The 24442-nt window shown below is 45.5% G+C and overlaps 1 protein-coding gene across 1 annotated transcript; it reads left to right on the forward strand.

Annotated features, from left to right (window-relative positions):
• Positions 1–13629: 13629 nt before the first annotated feature.
• LOC123169293 (uncharacterized) lies at positions 13630–14271 on the forward strand. The gene has a single exon (XM_044587132.1). The coding sequence runs from the start codon at positions 13682–13684 to the stop codon at positions 13991–13993; it is 312 nt and encodes a 103-aa protein (XP_044443067.1). The 5' UTR covers positions 13630–13681; the 3' UTR covers positions 13994–14271.
• The last annotated feature ends 10171 nt before the right edge of the window (positions 14272–24442 follow it).

The raw sequence follows: 24442 nt of genomic DNA on the forward strand, positions 1-24442 counted from the left end.
TGATACCGGCACTGAAATTTTCAGAAACATTGCATGTAAGCATGCAAATAAATTCCCAATCTCAACCAGACAAGCTAATGTATTAAGCTCCAAACTTATCATTGGAAACAACGTCTGGTCACCTGTTGCTCCGTGGTGCCGAGCAGCTGCTGAACCATCCGTTCCTGTCACATGTGAACATATTATTACACTACTTGAAAATAGAACCAATGGTATTCGCTGTATACTTCAGGTAAATCTCAGAACCCTGTGTTTTACCTTGGTAAGAATTTTGTACCCGATGTGGCAACTGGGTCGAGCTTCCCCCAACTTCCGTCACTGTCACTTTTTTTGTGAAGTATTATATAATTGAAAACGAAATAAGGTGCATGAAAAAATTACTTTTCTCATTTTTCATGTGCATGAGAGCTCACCAGTTCTCCCTGCAATCGTATCCCCAGGGATACTATCATGCCTATGGAGTCTGCCAACAATGACAGGTTCATCATCAGGACCTATGTCCACGCCAGCTACAAGACACACCAACAGATCAACTCAGATTAACCGATCCAATGTTATCAATAATTCAACGCCCGTGTAAACATGCCCACTCACCAGCATGGCCGTGTACTGGACCAATAGGATCCACTACATTAGCTTCAGTTATGCCATATGGCCGTGTACTGGACCAATAGGATCCACTACATTAGCTTCAGTTATGCCATCACTAACTGGACCAGCAGCATGCGCCCGTACCACGCCACCACTGACAGTGTTGCCAACAACTGCAGATTTTTCATATAGGTAATCTTCATCTCATATTTTTCAACACATCAAAAATGAAGTGCACATTATCGCAAAATTGACATTTTACCTGTACCCTGTGTAGCTGGTTCCCCATTGTCCTCACCACTAGCATCGTTCCCGTCGTCAGAACTGCTGTCATCAGTTTCAGAGCTGTCCATTGGACAAATTGTCTGAACAACATTCGAGAACTTAACTCTTCTTCGGTGCTTACTCTCTGCCTTTCTTGATTTCCTTGTCTTACGTTTCTTCTGTGGGCCAGCCCTCCTCCCTGCAGAATCAAACACAATTTTCGCAAACATATGTTAGATAGAGAAGTATCAAATTTTCTCCGTTTCACTTGTCTGATTTAATTAGATTTTTTTACCTCTTTTTTGTCGGTGCATGGATACGCCACTCCGACAGTAGTAATAATCATCTAAGCTGGTCTGAACCACTACATCTACAGGAAGAAATATTTGTCAGGTTCTCATCAGCACGTCTTGTTTGCAGCGCGTACTTATGAATCATTTTTTTCGATCACATACCTGAACCTGATGATCGCCCTGCCATCGCCCTTGTCCCCATTGAACCAGCAAAACCCACACAAGAAGACACGATCTTGATTTGCTCGTCAGTAGCTGCAGCAGAAACATGCAAGGATGAGTACCCCTATACAGTTCCAATCATTTTCTCATGGACCGTCTAATTTTTCACATGTTATGTTTCTACTCACCGTTGCGATCATAAAGCTTCTCGTATATTTCTGCTACATGAGTATCATTAGCCACTTGGTCCCTTGCGTCCTGATCAATCTCCTCCTGAATCTTCTTAGCAACTTCCTCATCTTTCCCATGGCGCTCTTTTCCTTTCCTTCCTTCATCCTCCAGAATCTTCCTTGCCACTTCTGCGTCATGCTTTTCTTGTTCCCTTAGCCTTTTGTCAGTGTCCACCTTATTTACGTGATCATGTCCAGACCACATTTCAAAATCAGACTCATGATGGCTATCAATGTCAACTCCATACGAAACTCCTCCTGGAGCAACCAATGATAAGTGCTGGTTGGCATCAACGGTTGTTTCCTCTAGCACGTCTGCAGTCATCATTGGTCGCTTAGTCAACATACAAAAATTCATTCTGCTGAAACATTTGAAATATTGAAAATTTAGCATCTTACATTCGCGAACCAGCTCGGTCTGAAGCTGCATTGCACACTCCACGTCGATGTCGACAACACGAGGCTGTTGAGTGCAATGCACGTCAATCTCATCCTTCACAGTCACTGCCTCAACTTGCATTGCCGTGATCTCTTGCAGAACACTGTCCATTTCACTAGCAGCAGCTGCACAGTCCAACAGGCCTATCTTTTTTGTTTACGTGTCCAAAATAAATAAATTACGTACGTGCTTATTTTTCACACATGACATGGAATACCTGATGTTCGCTCGACAACATCAGTTCGAGCCCTTTTTTGTCTTGAACCCACATTTCCTTGATTCGCTACTCGGGCGTGCCGTGCAGGCCCTACAGTTTTTATCAAGTTAGGCATCCCGGTCAAACCAGACATCAAAACTACATTTTCACATATGTGAAAGCAATACCAAAATCATACCTCCAGCATCTCCCAGACGTATCCCTTCTTCAGCTCCACCCCCAACATATCTATGAGTTTTTATTGGAAATGTTGTTAGGTATCATCTTGCTCATGGTTACATACATATAATTGCTACAATGTAGTCAGCCCGTGAGGCACTAACCTTGTCTTCATAGGTGACGAGCAGCGTTCCTGGAGCGACGCTCACGAATTTCCTCATCATTCTCATCACTGTCGGATGACTCCATCTCAGATTCTATAACTGCTGCCTTCTTGCCTTTCTCTGCTGCACTTATCCGAGTAGACCGCCTAAGTGGGGTAGTTGCTGAAGGCGCCATTGGAGGTGGTGTTGACATCACAGTATGTTCAACACAAAGTACTCCACCTGCATCAGAAAACAACAATGCCACGATCAGTCACCATAAAGATCGTAATGGCACACCACATTCAAGTTCCTGGTTGTTTCTTAAATTTTTTAAAGCACTTACTGTGTGCGAAAGGTATTGATTCCGCCAATGTTGTGGTCACGACGGTACATTCGCTATCCACAGCTACATCATCTTCAAAGTTCCTAATCTCTTCTACATTATCCTAGATGCTTATAACAATCAGCAATGGGCACTAAAATAACAGGAAGTCTTTCATAAATTTCAGGATGAAAGCTATCACCAGAGTAATGCTGCCTGCTACCAAAGGATGCCACTGCATCTGAAGATTAGTAATGTATCCATCAGGCCTTGTCTGCATCAGAACAACAGCTGTCAGAGTTAGTACTGTAGTTTTCATTTCTCTGAAGATTTGCACGCACACTCCTTCCATTTACAAAAGGTTGTACTTACTCTATAAGCAGCAGGATTAGCCTTGATTAGCTTAATTAGCTTGGCAACTTGGTCATGTGTGTAAGCTGCTATCCTTGGCCCAAAGCTTGGATACAAGTTATGATTCCCAAAGTCTATCCAGTCCAGAGTGAAACACTGCACAATAAACAAAAAGTGTTAGAAAGGTCGTACTTTTTAGTGTTGGCAACAGCATAAGGACATGCACAATGATTGAAAGGTGCATTCCAACAACTCACTTTAAGGAAAAGTGGATTGCCACACAGGATAGAAGCATCCATGCCGGCGAGTACGTCCGCATGCAGCCTCCTTGCAGCCCTTCTAGCCATCTCCAACAAATGGGCTCCCCAGTTGTATGACCCAATCTGTGTTGGGTCTTGCACGACAAGCAAAATTTCTTCAGGAATGACATGCATGGACTGCCTTGGACCAATGAACGTGGGGCACACAACTATGGTGACAGCAACCATGAAAGCAAATGTGTCCTCTCTGGTCATGCAGCAAGGGTTTATCTTGCTAATGACATCTCTGCAGTCTTTCACACTAACAGCCCCCGTGCCCTCTAAGCGTAGATACCTCCTGATGTTATCCATCAGGTCAGATCTGTGAGGTGGTGCCCCAAACTCCACTAATCTACCTCTACCAGTCACCCCAAAGATCCTAACCGCATCCCGGACCGTGATTCTTCGCACCTCATCGTCCCAAAATACAAATGTCATGTTTCTTGGGTTGACCCTGGAAAGCAGAGTTGCGTAGAATTTTCGATCTACAGTCCCGGCGTACCGGTTAGTGAGCAAGCTAGCTAGCCCAGTGGGAATGGCGACGCTGTAGAAGACGGGGCCGATGGTCAGCAGTGGCGGAGTAGCGAACATGCTCGAGTACGTTGCCCGCCTTCTTAGCTCGACCACCGGCGAGCCGCTCGCTGACACCACCATCGACAAGCTCCCCCAGCGCTTGTTCCTTTTTCTCTGGCTAGATCCTCCCGCCTTGTCTGGTTCATCGATCGATCTGCGCCGCTTCCGGCTCCCTGGATCGTCATCGGTCGCCATATAGCTCCTGCGGTCAAACAGACATTTCCGTAGCAAGCAGCAGAGGTCACAGATGAGCGCCCAAAGGAAGAAGAACATAATATGGATGAGAGAGAGGTGCAGATGTGTCGCCGGCGCATGCGCTCGCGTTACTCACCTGTGAGCCGCCTTCAATGCCGCCGGATAGAGGATCTGCGCCGCTTTCCCAGCGATAGCTCGGACCTTGTTCTCCCCCAGGCTACTATGAGGGAGAAGGAGTGTGGTGTTGGGGAGTGGAGTGAGCAGTACAGCAACAGCTAGCCCAAGAGAGTTAATAGTCTCTTCGGTTTCACCCGAGGCCGCCTGCCACCTGACAACTTTTTACCACCACAGTGGTAAATACGAATCTCTCTTTTTTTTATCACCCAAAGTGCTACAGTCTTAGATATTTTGGGTTACACCGGCGGGAACTTTCCCGCCCACACCCGCTAGCACGTCGGTCGGTCCACACCGAACACGAGCGTACAACATTTTCGTTGTACCGTTCACTCCTGCCTGCAAGTGCACGCGTGTAATCTTTCAAAAACCAGTTCGCGATTCGTGTACCAGTTTATCCACATGGTCCCACTAGTTAGAATGGAGCATCCTAATTGAGTAATGGGTGCACAGGCAAGCACCATTTATCTGTTTTGGGACCAGCCCCGACACCTGACACGTATATACAACTGGAAACAAAGACCCGATCAGGACGATCCATTTTGCACAAGTGACAAACCCAGAGGATGTTCCTCTGGGGCCACGCTACGAGACCACCCTGTCCGTGCGGTTCCTCCAAGCAGCACCGGCAGAACAAACGGGCAGTTGCGGTAGTGTGCGATCGCTGGATGCACATGCAGTGATTGCAGTCTCCAACAGGGCCACGAACAGCTAACACCTTTGACCATGCGCCCCATCTCGGGTCAGACGCATGCACATGCACCATGCAGTTCCCAAGCTCTCCTCAGGCAAATTTAATATGATTCAAACACAGCTACCACCATACAACATTGGTTTTCAGTACTTGTGCTCAATCTGCGACGCTAATCACCGGCTGACAAAACACACACCATGGTCTTACAATAACAAAGCACACATCCCACTGTACTATTTTAAACGGCTCCTACTGTACATACTCCACAAGCACCCCGTAAACAGAAACACAGGCAATTTTCCTCTACTCGAATCCTCAGTGGCTAGCCTAGCGAAGCCGTTGACGCTTCGCTGTTGGGCTCACCACTTCTTCTTCCCCATCGTCTTCACCCATCTCATACTGTGGAGCTGCCGATCCTTCCCCGTCCTCATAATCCTCGGCATCAACAATCTGGCCCCAGGCGCCTCCTTCTGGATCGTGGTCACCACTCCCTTCGACACCACCAGCTTCTGGTTCCACTCCAACGTTTCCTCCCACTTCGTGTTCTTCATCGTCAGATCCATCATCCAAGTATGGACCTCTACCCAAGGCACAACTCTGCTCAAGAAGAATCAGAAACGAGAAATCAGCAAGAAGCAATGAGATCAGCAAGGAGCGTTCACACACACAACACACCACGCACCTGTATTGATCCACTGGTCATATCCGATTCCGCAGGCCCAATTGAGTCGTCGACTACTACCTGGTTCACACTCCCTTCAGAATCCCTTCCGTTCGAAAGAACCTGCTTACCAATTGAAGAAGCTCAAGTAACTATCAACTGGATGCAATTAATCTGATCAAGAGATTGGTCTTGCAGTGAAGGCACACACCTCATGGTTCCTATGCGTATCTGCTGGCAGATTGACACCGGTCAAAATAGAACCGTATGTAGATGTCGCTGTAGCTTCCATCTTCCCAACAAGGGCAAACAATGCTGGTGGCGCCGCTGCACTGGACCCGTCCCTCAGCCTCCTCCTTTGTCTATCTTATATACCAGGAGAGGCACCTCTTTCCCGCTCAGGCGGTTCAAATTTCAAACACCTTACCTGGGCCATGCGTGATGACACTTGGCCTCCATACCCACTGAAATTGACAAGTACATGTTATTTAATACCGAAATGACATCCCACAACCCATGACATATATTAAATATACAAGAAAACCACAGAGAGACATTCACGGATATTCGGCTACAGCCTGGAGCTTGTCCACTTCAGTACTACACTAGATCAACTCATACAGACAGCAGCACATGGAAAACCATGAGGTGTGTGTGCCAGAAACAAGTCTGAACTTAGATAGACATAGATCCAAGAATTGAACTAAACATGAAGTAAACGGTTACAAGCAATGCATCAGCACTTTGACAAAGTAACACCCTAACTCAGAATGCGCCACGGACCTTTTTTACTCTTCACATACCTACAACGAGTCTTAGTTCCATTGCTTTATTGCAATTGTTCCGCCGGTGTCCTTCCACACCACAGTTCTTGCACCTAGCAGGCTTCCTTGGTTGTTTTGGTAAATCACCACGGTCAGGGCACGTTGTTCGCTTGTGACCTTGTCTACGACAAATCGTGCAAAATCTGGTCCGTTTGCTTAGACCTTCATATGGAGCCTTCTCCCTGCTGGTAGTTGGTCGCCCCATCTCTTTCATTTTTGCCGGAGCCAGCAGTCCATCCAACCGGTTGCTTGTCCTAGACATGGAATCATTTTCCGGAAGGTTTGCAGCAAAACCCACCTCATTGTCTGTCTGTTCAGCAACTACAGCAGGATGGCTCCGTTCATTCACAACTGTGCCCTTATCTGCTATTCTATCCTCTAGTCCTAGACCATCTCTAATCTCTGCGAATGGGAGCATAATTGCCAAATTTGACTTGAACAGGTCCATCAAACGGTTATACGCGTCAACACTGGTGTCTCAGAGCCTAACTAATTCCATTGCATGCATATACATGGTGAAGTGCCTGTATGAGAAGGGATTGTTCTGCATACTGTCTTTTTGGTACTGAGCTAGATGAGCAGGCAGAACATCTCTGGCATCCTTTGTCCACCTCTTCACTATATGCTTCGCCGGAATTTCCTTAGCTCGAATAAAGTCCAGGACCTGAAAGAACAAGACAAGATTCATACGGTTCAGCTCGCAACTTTCATCTTCATCTTGCTGGCATAACCTACTCAATTTTCAAAATTACATATCCCACGCCTAGTTCCGACCACGCCAAAAACAAAAGCTATATTAGACTCGCCCTCCAAATGTAGGCATCAAATGATCAATTAAGTAAACTCAAATTAAACCCCGCCGGTCAAAAACAATCCACATAGTAGTTCAAAAAACTACTAACCTTCAGAACATGGCTGCAAAGAAGCCCCATATGTGCAAACTGCCCACACTCGCACTCGAACTCATCTCCACCGTCAATCATAGTCACCTTGTAAGATACTCTACACCACTTTTCCCTTTTCTCTGCTTCGCTATGTATTGCTAGGTATGTCTTGTGTTTCTCAATCTCATCCACCTGATAAGCTCCACACTCATACAAAATCTCCCCAAATTGTTCAAACATTGCTCGTGTGTATGTTTTGCTTGCATGCCTCTCCACTACAAGATTTGCCCTCATCGACGGCTTCCCCTGGGAAAATGGCAAAACATTGGAAATTTAAACCGTTTTTATTTGCTAGTAACACCTTGATAACTAGTACAAAAATTTCCCCACTAAATTATGCACTTATGATATGAGTGCGTTTCTCCTCATAATTCTCCTCTGATTCGCGATCGAACTGAAGTCTCATGTATTTCTGGACAAACATGTGCATTGGGCATCCAGGAGGCACATAATTTTTGAGCATGTGGTTTGCGCTCTCACTCCGCTGTGTGCTCGTCATTTTCGCACAAAATACCCCCTTGAAGTAGGCTTCGCCCATTTCTTACGAATTTCAAACAACTGCGTCATATAATCATGACCTCTTAGCTTGTATTTATCCAGCAGCACCTCCCAACCTTCCTCAAATTCATCTTCTGTCAGCATGTGGTTTATCACTTTGTAAAATTCAGCCCTGAATTCACTTTTCTTCGTGTACAGCGGCCCAAGTGACTCTTTTGCTTTCTTCAACACATGCCATTTACACCACCTGTGAGTTGTATTCGGCATAACCTTGCTGATAGCAAGCTCCATTGCACGGTTCTGGTCTGATATAAGAAATCAAAGTAGTGGCAAATCAATTAATCAATGCTCCCTCATAACTACCATTGATGAATATCGAAAAACTAGATAAAATCTTTTTTTCTACCCGTGAGTATAGTTACTGGTGCTGAGCCACCCATCATACGAAGGAACTCAGAAAAAACCCATACAAAGCTATCCTCAGTCTCATCACGGACAAGCACACCCGCCATAATCACACTCAGGAAGTGGTTGTTCACACCAACAAACAATCCAAAAGGCATGTCGTACAAGTTTGTTCTGTAAGTTGTGTCAAATGTTATGACATCCCCGAAGAAAGAGTACTGCAGCCTACTGTTCCCACTTGCCCACATCAAATTCCTAATTCTCCCGTCACTGTCAGCTTCCACCCTATAGGTGAAGTGCGGATCTTTCGCACCAATCTCCGCAAAGACATCCATTGTCTTCTTCACATCATCCTATGCGTGGTCTCGGTTAATTCTACCACAAAGACTACGCAAAGACCTTTTTGTGAATGGGACATTCTCCATCAATCCAAAGAAACCTCCGATTATGCTATACACCTTAGACAAATTGACATTGTTCTGCCGCAACTGCTTCACAAGATCTCTTGTGTATACATCTATATGCTTGTGTGATGGCCAATGTAGTGTCCCGCCAAAGTTCGGCAACAATGAGTGGTTGTGAGTATCCTTGTGCTCTGCAATATACCATCCATTATCTTCTGCTCGTAGGAGCCTTATTAAAGCATGGCATTCGCAGCGGCAAGATCTTGTATTCTCAACCCCAGCTTTTCCCTGGGGAAATGTACCACAAAAACACAAAATTCAGTTAACGTCAGGTTTCAGCAACACCAGGAAATTGAACACTGCATACAGAAAACAATTTCTACTAACCGAGCAACCACAGACAATTTCTTGCATGCATTTAATCCTCTCTACATTTAGCCGACTCTTGCCATATCTGATACCAAACCCTTTTCCCATGAATACAAATTGTAAAAGTCATACGCCTCTCCTACAGAATCAAAGGTCGTGCCAATAGTCGGTGTGATCACATTGTCTCCTGGATTCTCAGCATAGTTTCGAACAGCCTTCTCAAATGCAGTGACACGGTTTGGGCAAGGTGGCCGACTTGGTGCAGCGGCACCGATCCTCAACCTGCAGTTACATAGCATGATTCACATTTCGACAAATTGTGCATTATTATTGATGCAAGCATAATTAAAATTCACGTAGCTGCAACAAGTCACATCATGTATTTGCCCTCAATCAGGAAAAACGTCAAACGGAAAAAGCATGATCGAACTATCACAATTAAAAGGACAGCACAACATGGTACATGTGCCTGACCACAAAATCGTTATCAGTACAAGTTTCATTTATCAAGTTTGCTTTAAGATCAGACACCACTTGTAGCAGTGTGGTTAGCATCTAAAAGGGACTGAGTAATACAAATTCCTAACGATGCACGGCAAAAAGGGGACTTGTAGCATGGTAGATTCTTCAATATAATTAGATGCTACTGACAGACTCAGTCCTCCATCATCTCAAGCACAAAAACATACAACAGGGAACACATGCCCTTTGCAAACTCTCATTACTATCCAGAGAAACAGGTATTACATAGAGAAAAAGACCTCGATACATGTCACGTCGCCCAGGTCCTAGAAACAGGGGAGACATCCATGTTTTCTACTTATCTCAATTGGACCTAACCTGTTAGGGAATGTTTTTATCAACCGATCTTACTCCCAAATTCACACCCGCATCACTACAATATTTTGTTTTCACTCACAGCTACTGCCCATCGAATGAATCATGTAAACACATGGGTGAATTTCCTACTTCCAAACAATGCAGAGACCTCACTGCCTTGCTTGTAATAATCTACAAATACAAATCACAAATAAAGGATGTTACCCAAATATGCCACTACTTCTCGTCAAAATGATCAAGCCCCTGTTAACTGCCTCAATATGCAACTACTAATTCAGTTATGAGGTTCCTTCTTCAGTCCAACCTCCTAAAAAATTCAGTACCGTCTATTTTCCTAAACCATTTCATTCCAGTCGATAGCAACAACATATTCAGTTACTGGTATGACACAACGATCATCGTCTTGCTCAGCCCAGAGGCACATCATCAAGTAAAGTACATATGCACGCCATGAACTGACCTCTTATTCCATCCAGGAGCTCGTTGGTTCATCTTCCCAGTAGATAGCTCCGAGCTTGGTGGAGACACGTCCCTCCTGTCCTGCGCTCCTTCACTGAGCATCAACATCTGCGCCTCCCCTGTAGCTGCCGGCTGAACCTCAACCGCCAACTGATGTCCTTCCATCACATGCGCCGCCACCATCTTCACATCGAGCGCATCCGCCCGCTCCGGTGCCGGCACCAAACTCTCCCCAACTTCCTCCAGGAAGTTAGATCTGCCCGACGCTCACGCAAATCCGCTCAGAATCACCACATTTACGGTTTACAAATCTCTAGAAGAAAGCCACATATCTAGAGTACATACCCGTCTACAGGTTGCATCAGGAACTCCATCCTTGTCGCCCTCACCTCCGCCGTCGGCGCTGCCGCTCACCACCAGGCCTTCGATAATTAGGTCAGCTTTACCCTAGCCGAAGCCACCAGACCGCGCAGTTGGTTCCTACCATGGGCCCAGCGAACGGAAAAGCTCACATTCGGGGCCACGGACTAGACGTCGAATTAAGATGTCGAATTACTGTTCTGATCCACGGCCCAACTCGTCAACCACAAACGGACGTTTATCCGCCCGTGAAACTACGGCCCACCACCCACGCCTGCCATCTACGTATTTCGCGACAGTGGACATTTACTAACTCGCCAACCCCTCCCGTATTTAGAACTGGCACATATCTCCATGCTTCAGCCAACGCAGATAACGGGCTCATATGAGCTCGCGCATAGATACTCCGCGTCCCTCTGCTTCTAGCTAAACTGCTACTCAGTTGTATGTTTTTCTTTTCCGAAATTATCACGCCCCAGTTTCTGCTTTAGAACAACGCCAGGTATAGAGACAAACTAGAGCACCGTTATAGTTAGAGCATCTTACAGTTACAGTAAATCCAACCATCCACCGGAGGAGACGTTCGTCGGACCGCTGGGTTTCCAACAATTCCGTGTGGGACCCCGTCGTGAGTCTGACGTGGCGGACGCGTCCGGGCGCCCCATATCCGCCCTAGATTTGTGCTAAATATGAGAGGTGCCGATTAGCTTGGACATTTGAGACACATTTGAGAAGCCCGTTTGGATGCGTATTTTATGATCGGTTACTGACCGAGCTGTCCGTCTGAACGTTGGAGACGGATTTAGGACGCACGGATGTACATGCTCTCTTAGTGCCATGCCCTATGCTGTCTGTCTCCGACCGTTGTGTGCCTATCCCTCGACAGTTTGATTATTCTCTCCAACGACAAAAACTAGCTAGGCCAGCAGTAGCATACAAGGGAAGCAATAATGAACTTATTAATCGAACTGCATGCGTCCGGTTGATCACTACTCAAAAACTAGGTAGCCCAGAAGAATAAGAACAACATAAAAAAACGAACTGCACGTGTTCGGTCGGTTAATTTTTTCAAGATTATGCCCACCGCTTGTTATATATCAACCAACTCGAAGGTGACTTGGCAGTCAGTACAGATACAAGTAAGAACACAAAGGCACAAAAGAAAATTACAGAGGAGGGCATCAAGAGAAAGTCCAAAACTAGAAGAAAGAAAAAACAAAATGGAGGGGAAGGTTGGCAACAGAATCAAACCGAAACCCCTGGAGGCCGACATCTCACGTAGCGAGCTCCGCTGAGCAGCTTGTTCCACCACTGACAATGAACCACAACAAGGCCTAGGGAGAAAAATACGGGCACCAGAACAACAACTCGCAATGGAACATCACTGGCACGAATGAAGGGCGTCAGATAGGCGAGTTCGTGCGGCTACACCGGTGTGCGTCGGTGAAGCCAAAAGGCAACACACCACCGAGACTGAAGGGGCGCGGCACCGGTGTACCACCGCCAAGGTCAAAGGGCAGCGTGCTGCCGAGGCCACCCCAGGATGTCCACGCAAACGTCGTCTGGGCCACCATGAAGCACAGCCCTGACAGAAAGGAGACACCGAAGTAGAAGCATACCAAGAAGCATCACTGGCGCGAACGAAGAGCGTAGGATAGCTGAGTTCGAGCGGCGGCACCGGTGTGCCGCCGGCGAAGCCGAGAAGGCAACGCGCCACCGAGACAGAAGGGCGCAGTACCGGTGTACTGCCGCCGAGGTCGAAGGGCAGCGTATCGTCGAGGCCACCACAGGATGTCCAAGCAAGCTCCACTCGAGTCGCCAAGGACAATGGCCAGCCAGTATCGAAGCCGAGTTGGAGATGAAGCAGCAAGAGGCGAGTCCACCTGGAGCAGAAGAAACCAAAAAGATGCCCCCAAAGAGGAAACGGCGTAGAGACGTCGACACCATTCAACACGTGGAACCCCGGGTCGGAGATTTCTCTCGGGATCTGAGAGCTTGGGGGGATGGAAACAATGCCAAACTCGACGCCTTCAAGAAGGAAAAATGGCGGCTGCAGCCGTCATCGTCGATGAAGCTTTCACCCGGCAGTGCCTCCTCCACCTCGCAACCGGAGCAAGTCGGCCAACCACCGCCGTAGCCCATCAGACTAGGCAGCCATGAGCTGCGAAGCGAGCTACGTAGGGCCAAAGAAGCAACAACATACCGGGCCGTACGTGGCTACCCTTTCTTGTTAGGTTATGCTTAATCGACCCTTTGCTGGAGGCCTGCCTGCAGCTCGCACACAGCATCCCTTGATTCCTGGTGCTCATCAAGCTTGCTGCTCCCTAATCATCATCGGTGTTAGCTGCACTAACTAACTAGGTTCATGAGTGACGTAGTTCTCTTTTGCAAACGAAGAAGCAACTCACTCGAGACTTGCTCACTAGACTACTACTATTGGCTAGGTAGAGTAGATGCAAAGAGGGGGCTCGTGGCTTGTCCTTGTAGTTGAAGCAACTTTGATTAGTTTATCATCCTACAATAATAAACCAAGAAAGAAACACACCTACTCTACGCTCGCTCCAGTAGAGTGTACTTTTGTATACGTGCTCGTACGTCCGGGGCACATGGGAGACGCGAAACCGCTCCCCGCCGTCACCAGTCACCACCACACCACTCCTCACAACCCCGCTGCACTCCACTCACTGCCGGATCAGCTGGACAACTCCTATAAATCGGCACCACCAAACACCACGGAATCTCTTACCTACGCCCCCAAGAGTCCAACCAACCACCCAAGAGACATACATTCTCCAGCGGTCGATCGAGATGGGGGATCAGGGCAATGCCTCGTCGTCAACGTCGTGCCGCGGCCGGCGGGGACCGGCAGGGTTGGGGCTGGCGCTGGCCCGGCTGGTGCGGAGGCGGAGCAAGATGCTCGTATGCACGACGGCTCCCACGGCCGTGTCGTCCCGGTGCCGCCAGTACGACCCGCTCAGCTACGCGCGCAACTTCGACCGCGACGGCTTCGGCTCCGCGCTGGACGACGATGTCTCCGGCGCCGGCCACCTCTGCCACCACTACACCTTCGCCTCGCGCTTCGTGCTCGGCTCCTCCCCCGACGCCCGGCGGCCGCAGTAGGCCGGCCGGCTGGCTGGAGATCGAGCCGCTCGCATGTAGCACTAGCTAGTAGCTAGGCAGCTAGCTTAGCGTGGTAGCCATGAGAATTGCGCCGCCCTATTTTGTTTCGTTCTTTATTTATCCCCCAACCGTGCCGCAACTAGCTAGGCCCTGCAGGCGATTGTGTTCATATGTGGGGTGGATTATGATATATGATGGCTGTACTCAGTGGCGAATCTACAGAGAAAATGGAGGGTGGGCTGGGTTGCCTATGTCATGCGAATATATGTTGTATTTGGCTAACAAATGGTTGGATTGGGCCTTTAAACTAATAGTAAAAACTAATTTTGCAAAGCTGGAGGGGGGGCTTAAGCCTGTTAAAGCCCCTAGTAGATTCGCTACTTGGCTCCATTGAATTTGGGCCACTCGTGGAGCTGCAGGAACACTACCCAAGTGGTGAAAATGTTTTCACGATATAAACCTTGGTGCCTGCGTGCGTTTCAAATGTTCCTGATGCTCTACAGAATCCTCTCTTCATATATATGCTCTGAAACTAGCATGCCAATGCGGACTTATCACCCAGTCACCGACGGAGGTTGGCATTGCATCAAAGTGATCGAGAATGGTTGGTGATAGTAAAATAATTGCTGGCGACGTCGCTTTTGCTGCTGGCTGCTGCCGCAGATGCAGGGTGTGTGTGTGCGCGTGCGTGTGACTGGCATTGGCACCACCGTCCACCATGATTGTTCGCGTGAGAGAGACGGTGTCCCACGGCCACGGGGTGGTGGCGCGCCGATGGGCGGCGATTTCACCGCTGCAGCATTGATTGGTTGGACCAGTGGATGAACCAGCAGCCATGAGACAGATAAGACGACTCCATGTCTCATGGCAGTACGTTTTTGGGATTATCTGTTTTTTTTAACGAGAGGGATCCAGGACGCAAACCCTATTCTTAACGGGCCAGCCCATGTAAGGACCGGTTTTTCTTTTACGCAAAAGCTAATTTCCTATCGACTGGTCGTTACTCGTTAGCCACAGGCACGAACCATTCTGTTCGATCGAGTTCCCTCCACTCCCCGATTTTCTGATTTTCTTTCCCTCCCGCGTCGCTGAACCGTTTTTTTTTTTGGATGAAGCGCTCGTACAGGCTTGCGGCCTTGCATCACAAAAAAACTAATTGCCTTGGCTGGGACTCGATTCCTGGCCATCTAGAGAAGAGGCTAATCCTTCAGCCGAGCTAAGCAACCGTTCTTTCCTTTGTAGTTGGCTAACGAAATGACCTTCAGCTCTTTAAAATATGCAAGCTAAATGGTTAACGTGCTTCTCCATACAACAAATTGTGGATCCTAATTACGAGTCTTTTGTAGTCTTTTGTATGTTTGAACTCAAGTCAGCTGGTTTGTTACATGGCCCAATAACCTATCTCTTGCGTTTGTTAAATCATGTGTTTAGTGACTTTTATTTTGATTTGATGAATACCCAATGCATTTTTCTGGTTTACGTAAGATTTTCATTGGTAACTTATGCATAAATAGTATCATAATTTACGCACAACAGAGATGATAACTTACGCACAAACAGCATGCTAACTTTTGACATGTAAAAAAAGGTGTTGTAACATACACCCGGTTACATTTTGTTTAAATACAATGGTAATATACGCACCACCAACTCTATAACTTACGCACGAAAGATGAGATAACTTTTGTGACAAAAAAAAATTGTGGAAAAATATATCATATTAAATTATGTGTAAATTTTGCAGTAACTCCGTTCTGCGAAGCACGAGCCGGCATCTCCACTCCGTCCAATGATGGAGGAGCCGGCCTCACCCCATCACAACCGCGGCGTCCAGATCGGACGCCACATGAAGGAGGAGCCGGCCTCACCCCCGTACCACCGCGGCGTCTAGATTGGACGTCGGGTTAAGGAGGAGCCGGTACGGTCGCATGCACGCGCCACCATCATCATCTCGCCGCCACCATCTCACCGTCAACGAGGAGTTGCCGCCCGCGATCAAGAATGCGCGGGGCCGCTCCCTTCACTACCTCGAAGGAGGCGGGGGGTTGATGAAATATACTCCCGATAACTTTCTTGTGAATAGCATGATAACTTACACATCACAGACCTGATAACTTATGTACCCCGGTCCTGATTACTTTGGCGGGGCCCGGGGGGGGGGGGGGGGGGGATGGGTGGTTGATGAAATATCCCCCGATAACTTTTATGCGAATAGCATGGTAACTCACATATTGCAGACCTGATAACCTATGTACCTCGGTCTTGATAACTTTGGCATGGGGAGAAGGGGTTGATGAAATACCCCCCAGGTAACTTTTGCGTGAATAGCATGGTAACTCACACATCGTAGACCTGATAACCTATGTGCCTCGGTGCTGACAACTTTGCGAGGGGGTGATAAAATGTAACCACGATAACTTTAATGTTAATAGCACAGTAACTCACTCATCGCAAACCTGATAACTTATGTACCCGGTCCTGGTAACTTTGCCGCCGGTGGGGGGCAGGGGTGGTTGATGAAATATCCCCTAGTAACTTTTATGCGAATAGCATGGTAACTCACACACCGCAGACCTGATAACTTATGTGTCACGGTCCTGATAACTTTGGTGGCGGGGGGGGGGGGGGTTGATGAAATATCCCCCGATAACTTTTGTGTGAATAGCATGGTAACTCACACATCGCAGACCTGATAAAACTTATGTGCCCCGGTCTTGATAACTTTGGCGAGGGGGTTGTTTAAAAACATATCCCGATAACATTTGTGTAAATAGTTTGGTACTATATACATTGTATACGTGATAACTCACACACAAACACCACAGTAACCTTAACCTGAGCTGATAAGGAGGTTAGAGAAACCATGTTTATGCCCTGGTAATATCGACATGGTAACATATGTAGCACATTCGTGATAAATTACTTAGCCCATTAATGGTAACTTTTGATCCCAAAAAGGTCATCATAACATACCAACATGAGATCTAATTTCGAGGCTCTCATTATGACGGATTTTTTTATATCAAAACGGTTTTTCAATCAGAGCGACTTTGAGCTACAAAACATTTTTGAATTTTCGCATTGTTAAGAATTTTTTGATGACATCATCATTTCGGTTTTTCTACACATGCATGCACGAGGGACTGGGAACTTCACGTGGGGTTGTGGCCTTTGCAGGTTTGCATGCATGCAAACTAGCACCGTTCAGATATGTTACTACTGTCCGATCAGTCGGAAGTTAGTCCTCTCCTAAAATATTTTAAAATAGCGAGAATCTACAATGACATGTGCTTTCCCATGCTCTAGTGCATTTGCATGTGGAGAGAATGTTGGAGGAGCCATTTTTTTATGTCCCGGTAATTTTTATGTAAACAGGATGGTAACTGACGTGCCACAGAGGTGATAACTTATTTAGCCTAGGGCTGGTAACTTTTGATCTGAAAAACAAGTCGTCAAAACATACCATCATCGGATCTTGTTTCGAAGGTCTCGTCGTGACGAATATTTTATGTGAAAACAGTTTTTCAAATGGAGCGACGGTTTGAGCTACAAAACATTTTGAATTCGAAGATTGAAGAGAATATTTGATGCTGTCATTAATTTTTTTCTATATGCATGGCTGCATGGTTGCATGGGATTGACTATTACAAATACACGTGAGCAGCTCAATGTGATTATAGAGAGCGCAGGTGGGCGTTGCATGCATGCATGTATAATATTCGTCCGGATCTGTTGCTAAATTCCGTACGTCCGGAAGTTAGCACAGTCCTTTCTTTTATTTGTTTTTGTTTTCACTTGTTTTTCTCCGGTTTTTCCTTTTCCTTTTTAATTTTTCTATCTTTCCCCCCTTTTTTCAATTTCAAAACTATTTTGCAATTTGTGAACTTTTTCCAAATTTTACAATTTTTCTATATTTATTTTCTGATTTTATTTTCAAATTTGTAAAATAAAAATTTTGCGGCCCTTTTTTCAAATTATGAACCTTTTCAACCATTGAATTTTTTCAATTTTTATGAACATTTTTTGAATTCATCAAATTTTTCAAAATTGTGATTTTTAGAAAAATCGTGACTTTTGGAAATTTATGCACTTTTTATAATTCAAAAAGTTTTCCAAATGACCAAATTCTTAAAAAATTATTAGAAAATTTAAAACCGTTGACCCTTTTTTGACCCGCTATTTTTTCTTCTAATTCATGAGTTCTAAAAGTCCATGTCAGTAGTCAAATCTCACTGTGAACTATTCAATGCGCCAGCAAGGCGCGAAGCGCGCGAGCGATTGCTATGGGCCTGGAACGCTTCGCGCTGGGGCTAAAGGCGCCAATTAGGCCCTGTACAATGTAGGAAAAAAATACTCGGTTTTGGTTCCAAGTTTGGATTGCGTCGGTGCTTACAAAAGGGAGGCGGAAGCAAAGGAGCTTTGCTACGGGAGCAACTAGTTAACGAGCGCTCCTTCGGAGCGCTCGTAACGAGCGGTTCGGGAGTGCTCCGCGCGTGACAAGTGTCGCGAGCGGAGCGCTCCCGCAAGGGAAAACCAGTTGCGCGGTTGGTTCCCGGTTTTCCCTTTCCGGTTTGTGGTTTGGTGTGTTTTGCAGTTTGACCCTCGAACTATCAGAATTTTCCGTTTTCCTTTTCCGCGCGAAAACACAAAAAAAATACCAGCTCGCGCGGTTGGTCCCTGTTTCCCTTTCCCGTTTCCCTTTTTGTTCCCATTATATTTCCGGGTAATGGAGATTTATGGGGTAGTTACGAGCGGGGACTACCAACACTATCAAATGTGACCTTTCAAGTAAAGAAAAAAGCAACTTTTTAATGTAAAACAGCAGTCTCCAGAATCATTCAATCGTGTGACTTCTTTATAGGCACAAGTGAACACTAGGAAAGGCACGGATGTATAATAACTTTACTAAATTGAAGAAAAGCGCTTCCGGCTCGTTTAATTTTCATAAACATCTTGAAGGGGGGGCATAGGTCGAAGTGTGTGTTGGTCGTGCGGCGTGCTGGTTCGTGCGGCGCGTTGTACGTCGTGGTGTGGCACGGCGCCTCCGGCGCGCCTTCGGCTCGTTCAATTTTCATAAACATCTTGAAGGGGGGCATAGGTCGAAGTGTGTGTTGGTCGTGCGGCGTGCTGGTTCGTGCGACGCGTTGTACGTCGTGGTGTGGCACGGCGCCTCCGGCGCGAGGGAAGCTCCGGCTCACCTTCGGCTCGTTCAATTTTCATAAACATCTTGAAGGGGGGGCATAGGTCGAAGTGTGTGTTGGTCGTGCGGCGTGCTGGTTCGTGTGGCGCGTTGTACGTCGTGGTGTTGCACGGCGCCTCCGGCGCGAGGGAACCTCCGGCTCGCCTTCGGCTCGTTCAATTTTCATAAACATCTTGAAGGGGGGCATAGGTCGAAGTGTGTGTTGGTCGTGCGGCGTGCTGGTTCGTGCGGCACGTTGTACGTCGTGGTGTGGCATGGCGCGTCTGGCGCGAGGGAACCTGCTTGTTTAATTTTTATATAGCAGGTTGTGCAAAAGGCAAGCTGCTTTGTTTCGAAAGGCATGGGTTTGAAGCATGTGCAGTCACGTCTGCTTATGAGCTAGGTTTGTGCGTGCATTCACATGTGTGTATACTACGAAGGCATTGGTATGTTGCCTCCGGAGGCACGGGTTTGAAGCATGTGAAGTCACGTGAAGTCATTGGTATGTTGCCTCAGAGGCACGGGTTTGAAGCATGTGAAGTCACGTGTGCGTAGGAGCTAGCCACGGTTGAGGCGTTCTTGGTATTTGTGTGTGGATATTGCCCGGATGCATGGTGACCCAGGCTTTGGTGGCACAAGGCCATGTAACCTCTGGAGGCACGGGAGGGTGGTCTCCAGAGTCACGCGTAAGGGTATGTGTGTGTGGATATTGCCCGGAGGCATGGTGACCCAGGGTTTGGTGGCACAAGGCCATGTCGCCTCTGGAGGCACGGGAGGGTGGTTTCCAGAGTCATGCGTAAGGGTTCGTTTTGGGAGTCACTGCTGTCGTACAAATAAGAAGAGGCATTGTTGTTTATAGTTTACTGGCACTCTCTGATGATGTAAGAGGCACTGTTGTCGAAATAGTTCTCTTTTCAACATGAACACGCAATTTCTAACTACATTACATAGAAATGTGAGTTATTGATAAACTTTTTTGTCACGTCTAGATAGAATTAGCCTCGCGGGCTAAATCAAAAGTTTTAGTCTTCATTTTTGCTCAAGATCTTGCTAATCTCGTCACCCATTTCACTAGCTTTGACTTGATTCATCTCGCTACTTAAGAGAATGTACATTGCCTCTGCCCTCCAGTCTTCGACCTCATCCTGTGAAATTTTGCCGAGAAGGGAAGTATATTATTAGAGTTTGTGCATATAAGTTGTTTATAAGTAAATCTATATAAACTTACTGTCAAATCTTCCAGGTCTTCGACAAACTTTTCACCATTGTAGAGGAATGCAAGCTTTAAAACAGCAAATGTTGATTCTCCCTTTTCTACCACTGGAACATCTTGCACGGTATGAATCTGCCATCTTGTACCCTTGGCATTCATTGTTTGTCCTAGTATGGTGTTGAAGACTTCTTTAAACCTAGGTACCTGGGAATATTGCATTTTGTAATTAATTGTTTTAATATTGCAACTTGTAAAACTGAAAAAATTGTTATGTATAAATGCTTACGATTGCCGACTTATGAACATGATATTCCTGAAACTGTCTTTCTCTTTCTTTTTTAGCATCTTCATTTTCCTGAAGAACTCGAGATGCTTCTTTTAGATCCAATTTATCCATGTCTATCTTTTCTTTCTCAAATTCCTCTGGAGTCGTTTCTCGAGGATCAATAATGTGAACTTTGTGTTTGTATTTGTCCAGCACATATAGTACATAGCGGTCATGCTTCTCCATTGGAACGAATATCTGCGTACAAAAAAGTTGTTGCTTAGATGACAGTTTAATATAAAGTAATTTAATAGAACGCATATTTTGAGATTTTGTCATGGAGGAAAGGGTTGTTACCATGTTTGCTGTTGAGAGCTTTTTCCGTTGATTTTCCTTGAGATACATGGGAACCAGCTGATTCTTTCTTTTTTGCAATTCATTTTTAAATTTTTTAATAGTAGTTTTGTGTTCCTTTAAATCCAATATATGCTGCAAACAATAATTACGATGAAAAAAACTTTTAGAAAAAAGAGCTGTGTAACAATATAAAAAGAGTAGGTGTTGCAATATAGACAAGATTTTGCTTTTTAAAAGTTTACCTCTGCAAAGTTTGGGCCTAATATTACTCTGTCACTCTGTTTTGAATCTTGTCTGCTTTCCCAGATTTCTGCTATGTCATCGAGGACCCTCTTTTCCATATGATGTGGTATGATCGTCTGTGCTGGTCTTGGACCAAATACTGCCTTCAGTTGGGCTCCAGTAAGTTGCGTGCTTTCATTGTCCCTGCGGATGCGCCTAAATATAGTTTTGCTGCGACAGGGAGATTAAATAATTTTGGAGGTCACGGTCAGTGAGAAACAGATTTTTACATTAGTTTTGGCCTCTGTCCAACTATTTTTGAGGTGCAATAGAAAACAACTCACTTTTTGTATTCTTCCTGCCAGCTGTCGCTCATGACTAGATGGAAGAGGTCGGACGCCTCCGTTGTGTGTTGGAAGCAATGAGAATGTTTTGGGTATGGACTGGTGCTTCGTCTTTTTTCCCTTTTAGTTTCATCTGTTTCTGTCAGCGGAAGCAGATATGTAATATGTAAGCTCTTGATACGAAAGACATTGGTGAACCGTGGATGGGTAGGTTATTACAAAAAAAGATAAGTAGAAATGATTTTCTTACCTTTGTTGGTGGAAAAGAACTTTGAAGTTTCTGGTTTGAATTATTTGATTCTTCCAGGTAGTTTCTCGCACTTTACTTGGTTTGTTTCACCAAATATGGCTGTAAAAAGGAACTCTGGTTTCCACTCGGCATCTACGTTGCTTTGCTGCATGGAGGTCATTGGATATTCTTTTATTTTTCTTTCATGAGATAATTGAAGTATTCAAGTAGTGCTGCTTGTAAAAATTAAAATTGTTGCTCTCGTACTATTCACTTACATCGAAATCCTCATCATCTTTTATGAGATCAATGCCATTCCAGTATTTTGCAAATTGAACCATGAAGTGTCCGCATTGGGTACCCTGCTGTTTTGGCACGCAAACTCTGTTAGGTGTTTCTGCTATCCTCGACCAGTTCGGTTCGCCGTTGGCTCGTAGCTCCGCTTCGCCGTAATGCTTCTTCATGAGTGCGTGCATCCTTTTAATCTGTGATTACGGTTTGGTGTTATTGTTGGGTTTTGGCATTAAACAAGGGAATGCAGGAATTGGAAAACCAATTAGAAAACAAGGTTGAATTGACGTACCAGTTCTGGGTGATCCTTATGGTGTGTTTTCCATGTATTCTTTCCGTCTCCGTCTCTGTAATTCAGTGAGTCAAGTATGTCGATGGAGCTCGTGTACTTGTTGAGCACGTACAGTGTGTAGTGTTTAGCTGTGTTGTGAGGTATCATAATCTGCGGTGTTTGGAGACAGAGTGAGTTAAAGTTCATTCTTGTCAGGAGAATTAAATGACATGTAAATGTGCAATCTGTAGGAAAAATGAATTATGTTTGTATATTTCTATTAACTTACCAGCTTTTTCTTTAAAAGTTCCTTCCCTGTTACAAGGGGTGCAAACTGTTTCAATGCTTCGTCCTCATTGAATTCTGCTAGTCCTCCTTTTTCTCCAATTTTAACACCGAGCACGATCTGCGACCAAATTTTTTTCTACTTTTTAGTACAATCTTTGTAATCACTGAAATGATGCAAGTGTTTTTTGTCAAATTGGACTTCATACGTTTGCAAATTCTGCGGGAAGTATGGCTTTATCGGTTGTGTTGTATTGTTGCTGCACTGTCCATTCTTCGAACAATGCGTTTGCGATGGATCCCTCCATCTGTCCATCATCTCCTTTCCGTAGCTGTTCCATTATTTGTTTTCCTGTAATCCAATCGGGTCGCTTCGAGCTAATATATACGTTTAGACTGCAAGCAGAAAAAGTTTATACATTAGTTAGGTTGGTTTAAAAAGGGGCAACATTTCTTTGTTTTTTTGTTGTGACAAGAGAAAGTACTTACTCTCCGCATTCGTCCTGTCCTTCTTTGCTGAATAGGTATTCATGAAGTGCTCTGGCTTTGTTCATAAATTTGAAATCTCCTGGGACAAAAGTAGGAATTTTTCCATGCAGCCTTCTTGAAGGCTTTACCGGTCTCTTCTTGACCGAGATTTTCTTGTCTGAGCTGTTCTCAGATGATTGAGGCATTGAATGTTCTCCTGATTCTTGCTGCAAGATTGTCAGATACAGTGTGGGATCTTTGTTGAATTCATAGCTTTCATGGTCATTCAGCCATGTTTTGATTACATCGAATTCAACGCCCATCTTTACATGCTCGTTGTATTCCTCTAGTTGGAGCGGGTTAAGGCTTGAAAGAAATTCATCAACTTCGTCGTGCTTTTCCATTGTTTTGGGTTTTAGGAACTCTAGAGAGATGGTGCTGGAGGTGCCTTGCTGATTGCTTGTCGAGCCTGTTTCTTCTTGAAGAAGAACATGTTGTTTCTTCTGCTCGGAAACCTGTTCTTGTGTATTTGGTACGTCGTTGCTTGTGCCATCCTCTTTTAAATCAGTGCCTGTTTGTTCAAGTTGCTCTGTGCTCGGGGTATTGCTGTTGATATTTTGCTCGTCCGTTTGCTCTTCAGCATGGTGTGGTATCTTGTCGTCTGGTGGTGGTTGATCTGGTTCTACTGGTGGATCCTTTTCTTCGTGGTCTGTGCAAGATTCTTGGGCGACGGCGTGTCTGCTGACATCCATAACCTCTTTGTGTTTACTGGATATATCAATAACTTCATGCTCTTTTGTGGTTGTCGCATGCATAATATGTTCTTTTGGCTCGGGATTTGGCGGAAACTCTTCTAGTACGCAACATTCTGTCTGTTGCATTTCTTTGTCTCCCATATCGACTTCATACTTCAGCATATCTGTTAGAATCAAAAAATAATAATTAAAAAAAGAATATTACTTCTTCTAGTGTGACAAAATTGTAAGGATTAGTTTCTGAAAAGACTAACCTGTTGTACACTTGATTAATGACAGTTTGGTATTCCCTCTGTGTTGACTGATTAGTTGATATAGAATTTTTTTCCTCAACTCTGGTACTTGTTCTGGCTCTAAGGTTGCTGCTGTTCCATCATTGGAGTAGTGCTTCAGGTTCATGTACATATAGAATGCGCAGTCCATTCTGCATGTAGAGGAATGGTACTAGTAAGATTGTTGCATTCAAGAAACGGAAAGAAGAGAAGTGTTGGAGCAATGGTAGTGGTAATTGTTGCATTGAAAAGACGAAAGAACATGATTATTTCAGTAATTGTAGTAGTGAATCTTGCA

Source organism: Triticum aestivum, chromosome 7D (assembly GCF_018294505.1).
Source record: "Triticum aestivum cultivar Chinese Spring chromosome 7D, IWGSC CS RefSeq v2.1, whole genome shotgun sequence".
Lineage (NCBI taxonomy): Eukaryota > Viridiplantae > Streptophyta > Magnoliopsida > Poales > Poaceae > Triticum > Triticum aestivum.

Bases quoted from the DNA above. Each gene is read 5' to 3' on its own strand.
- LOC123169293 (XM_044587132.1), top strand. From the start codon at position 13,682: ATGGGGGATCAGGGCAATGCCTCGTCGTCAACGTCGTGCCGCGGCCGG.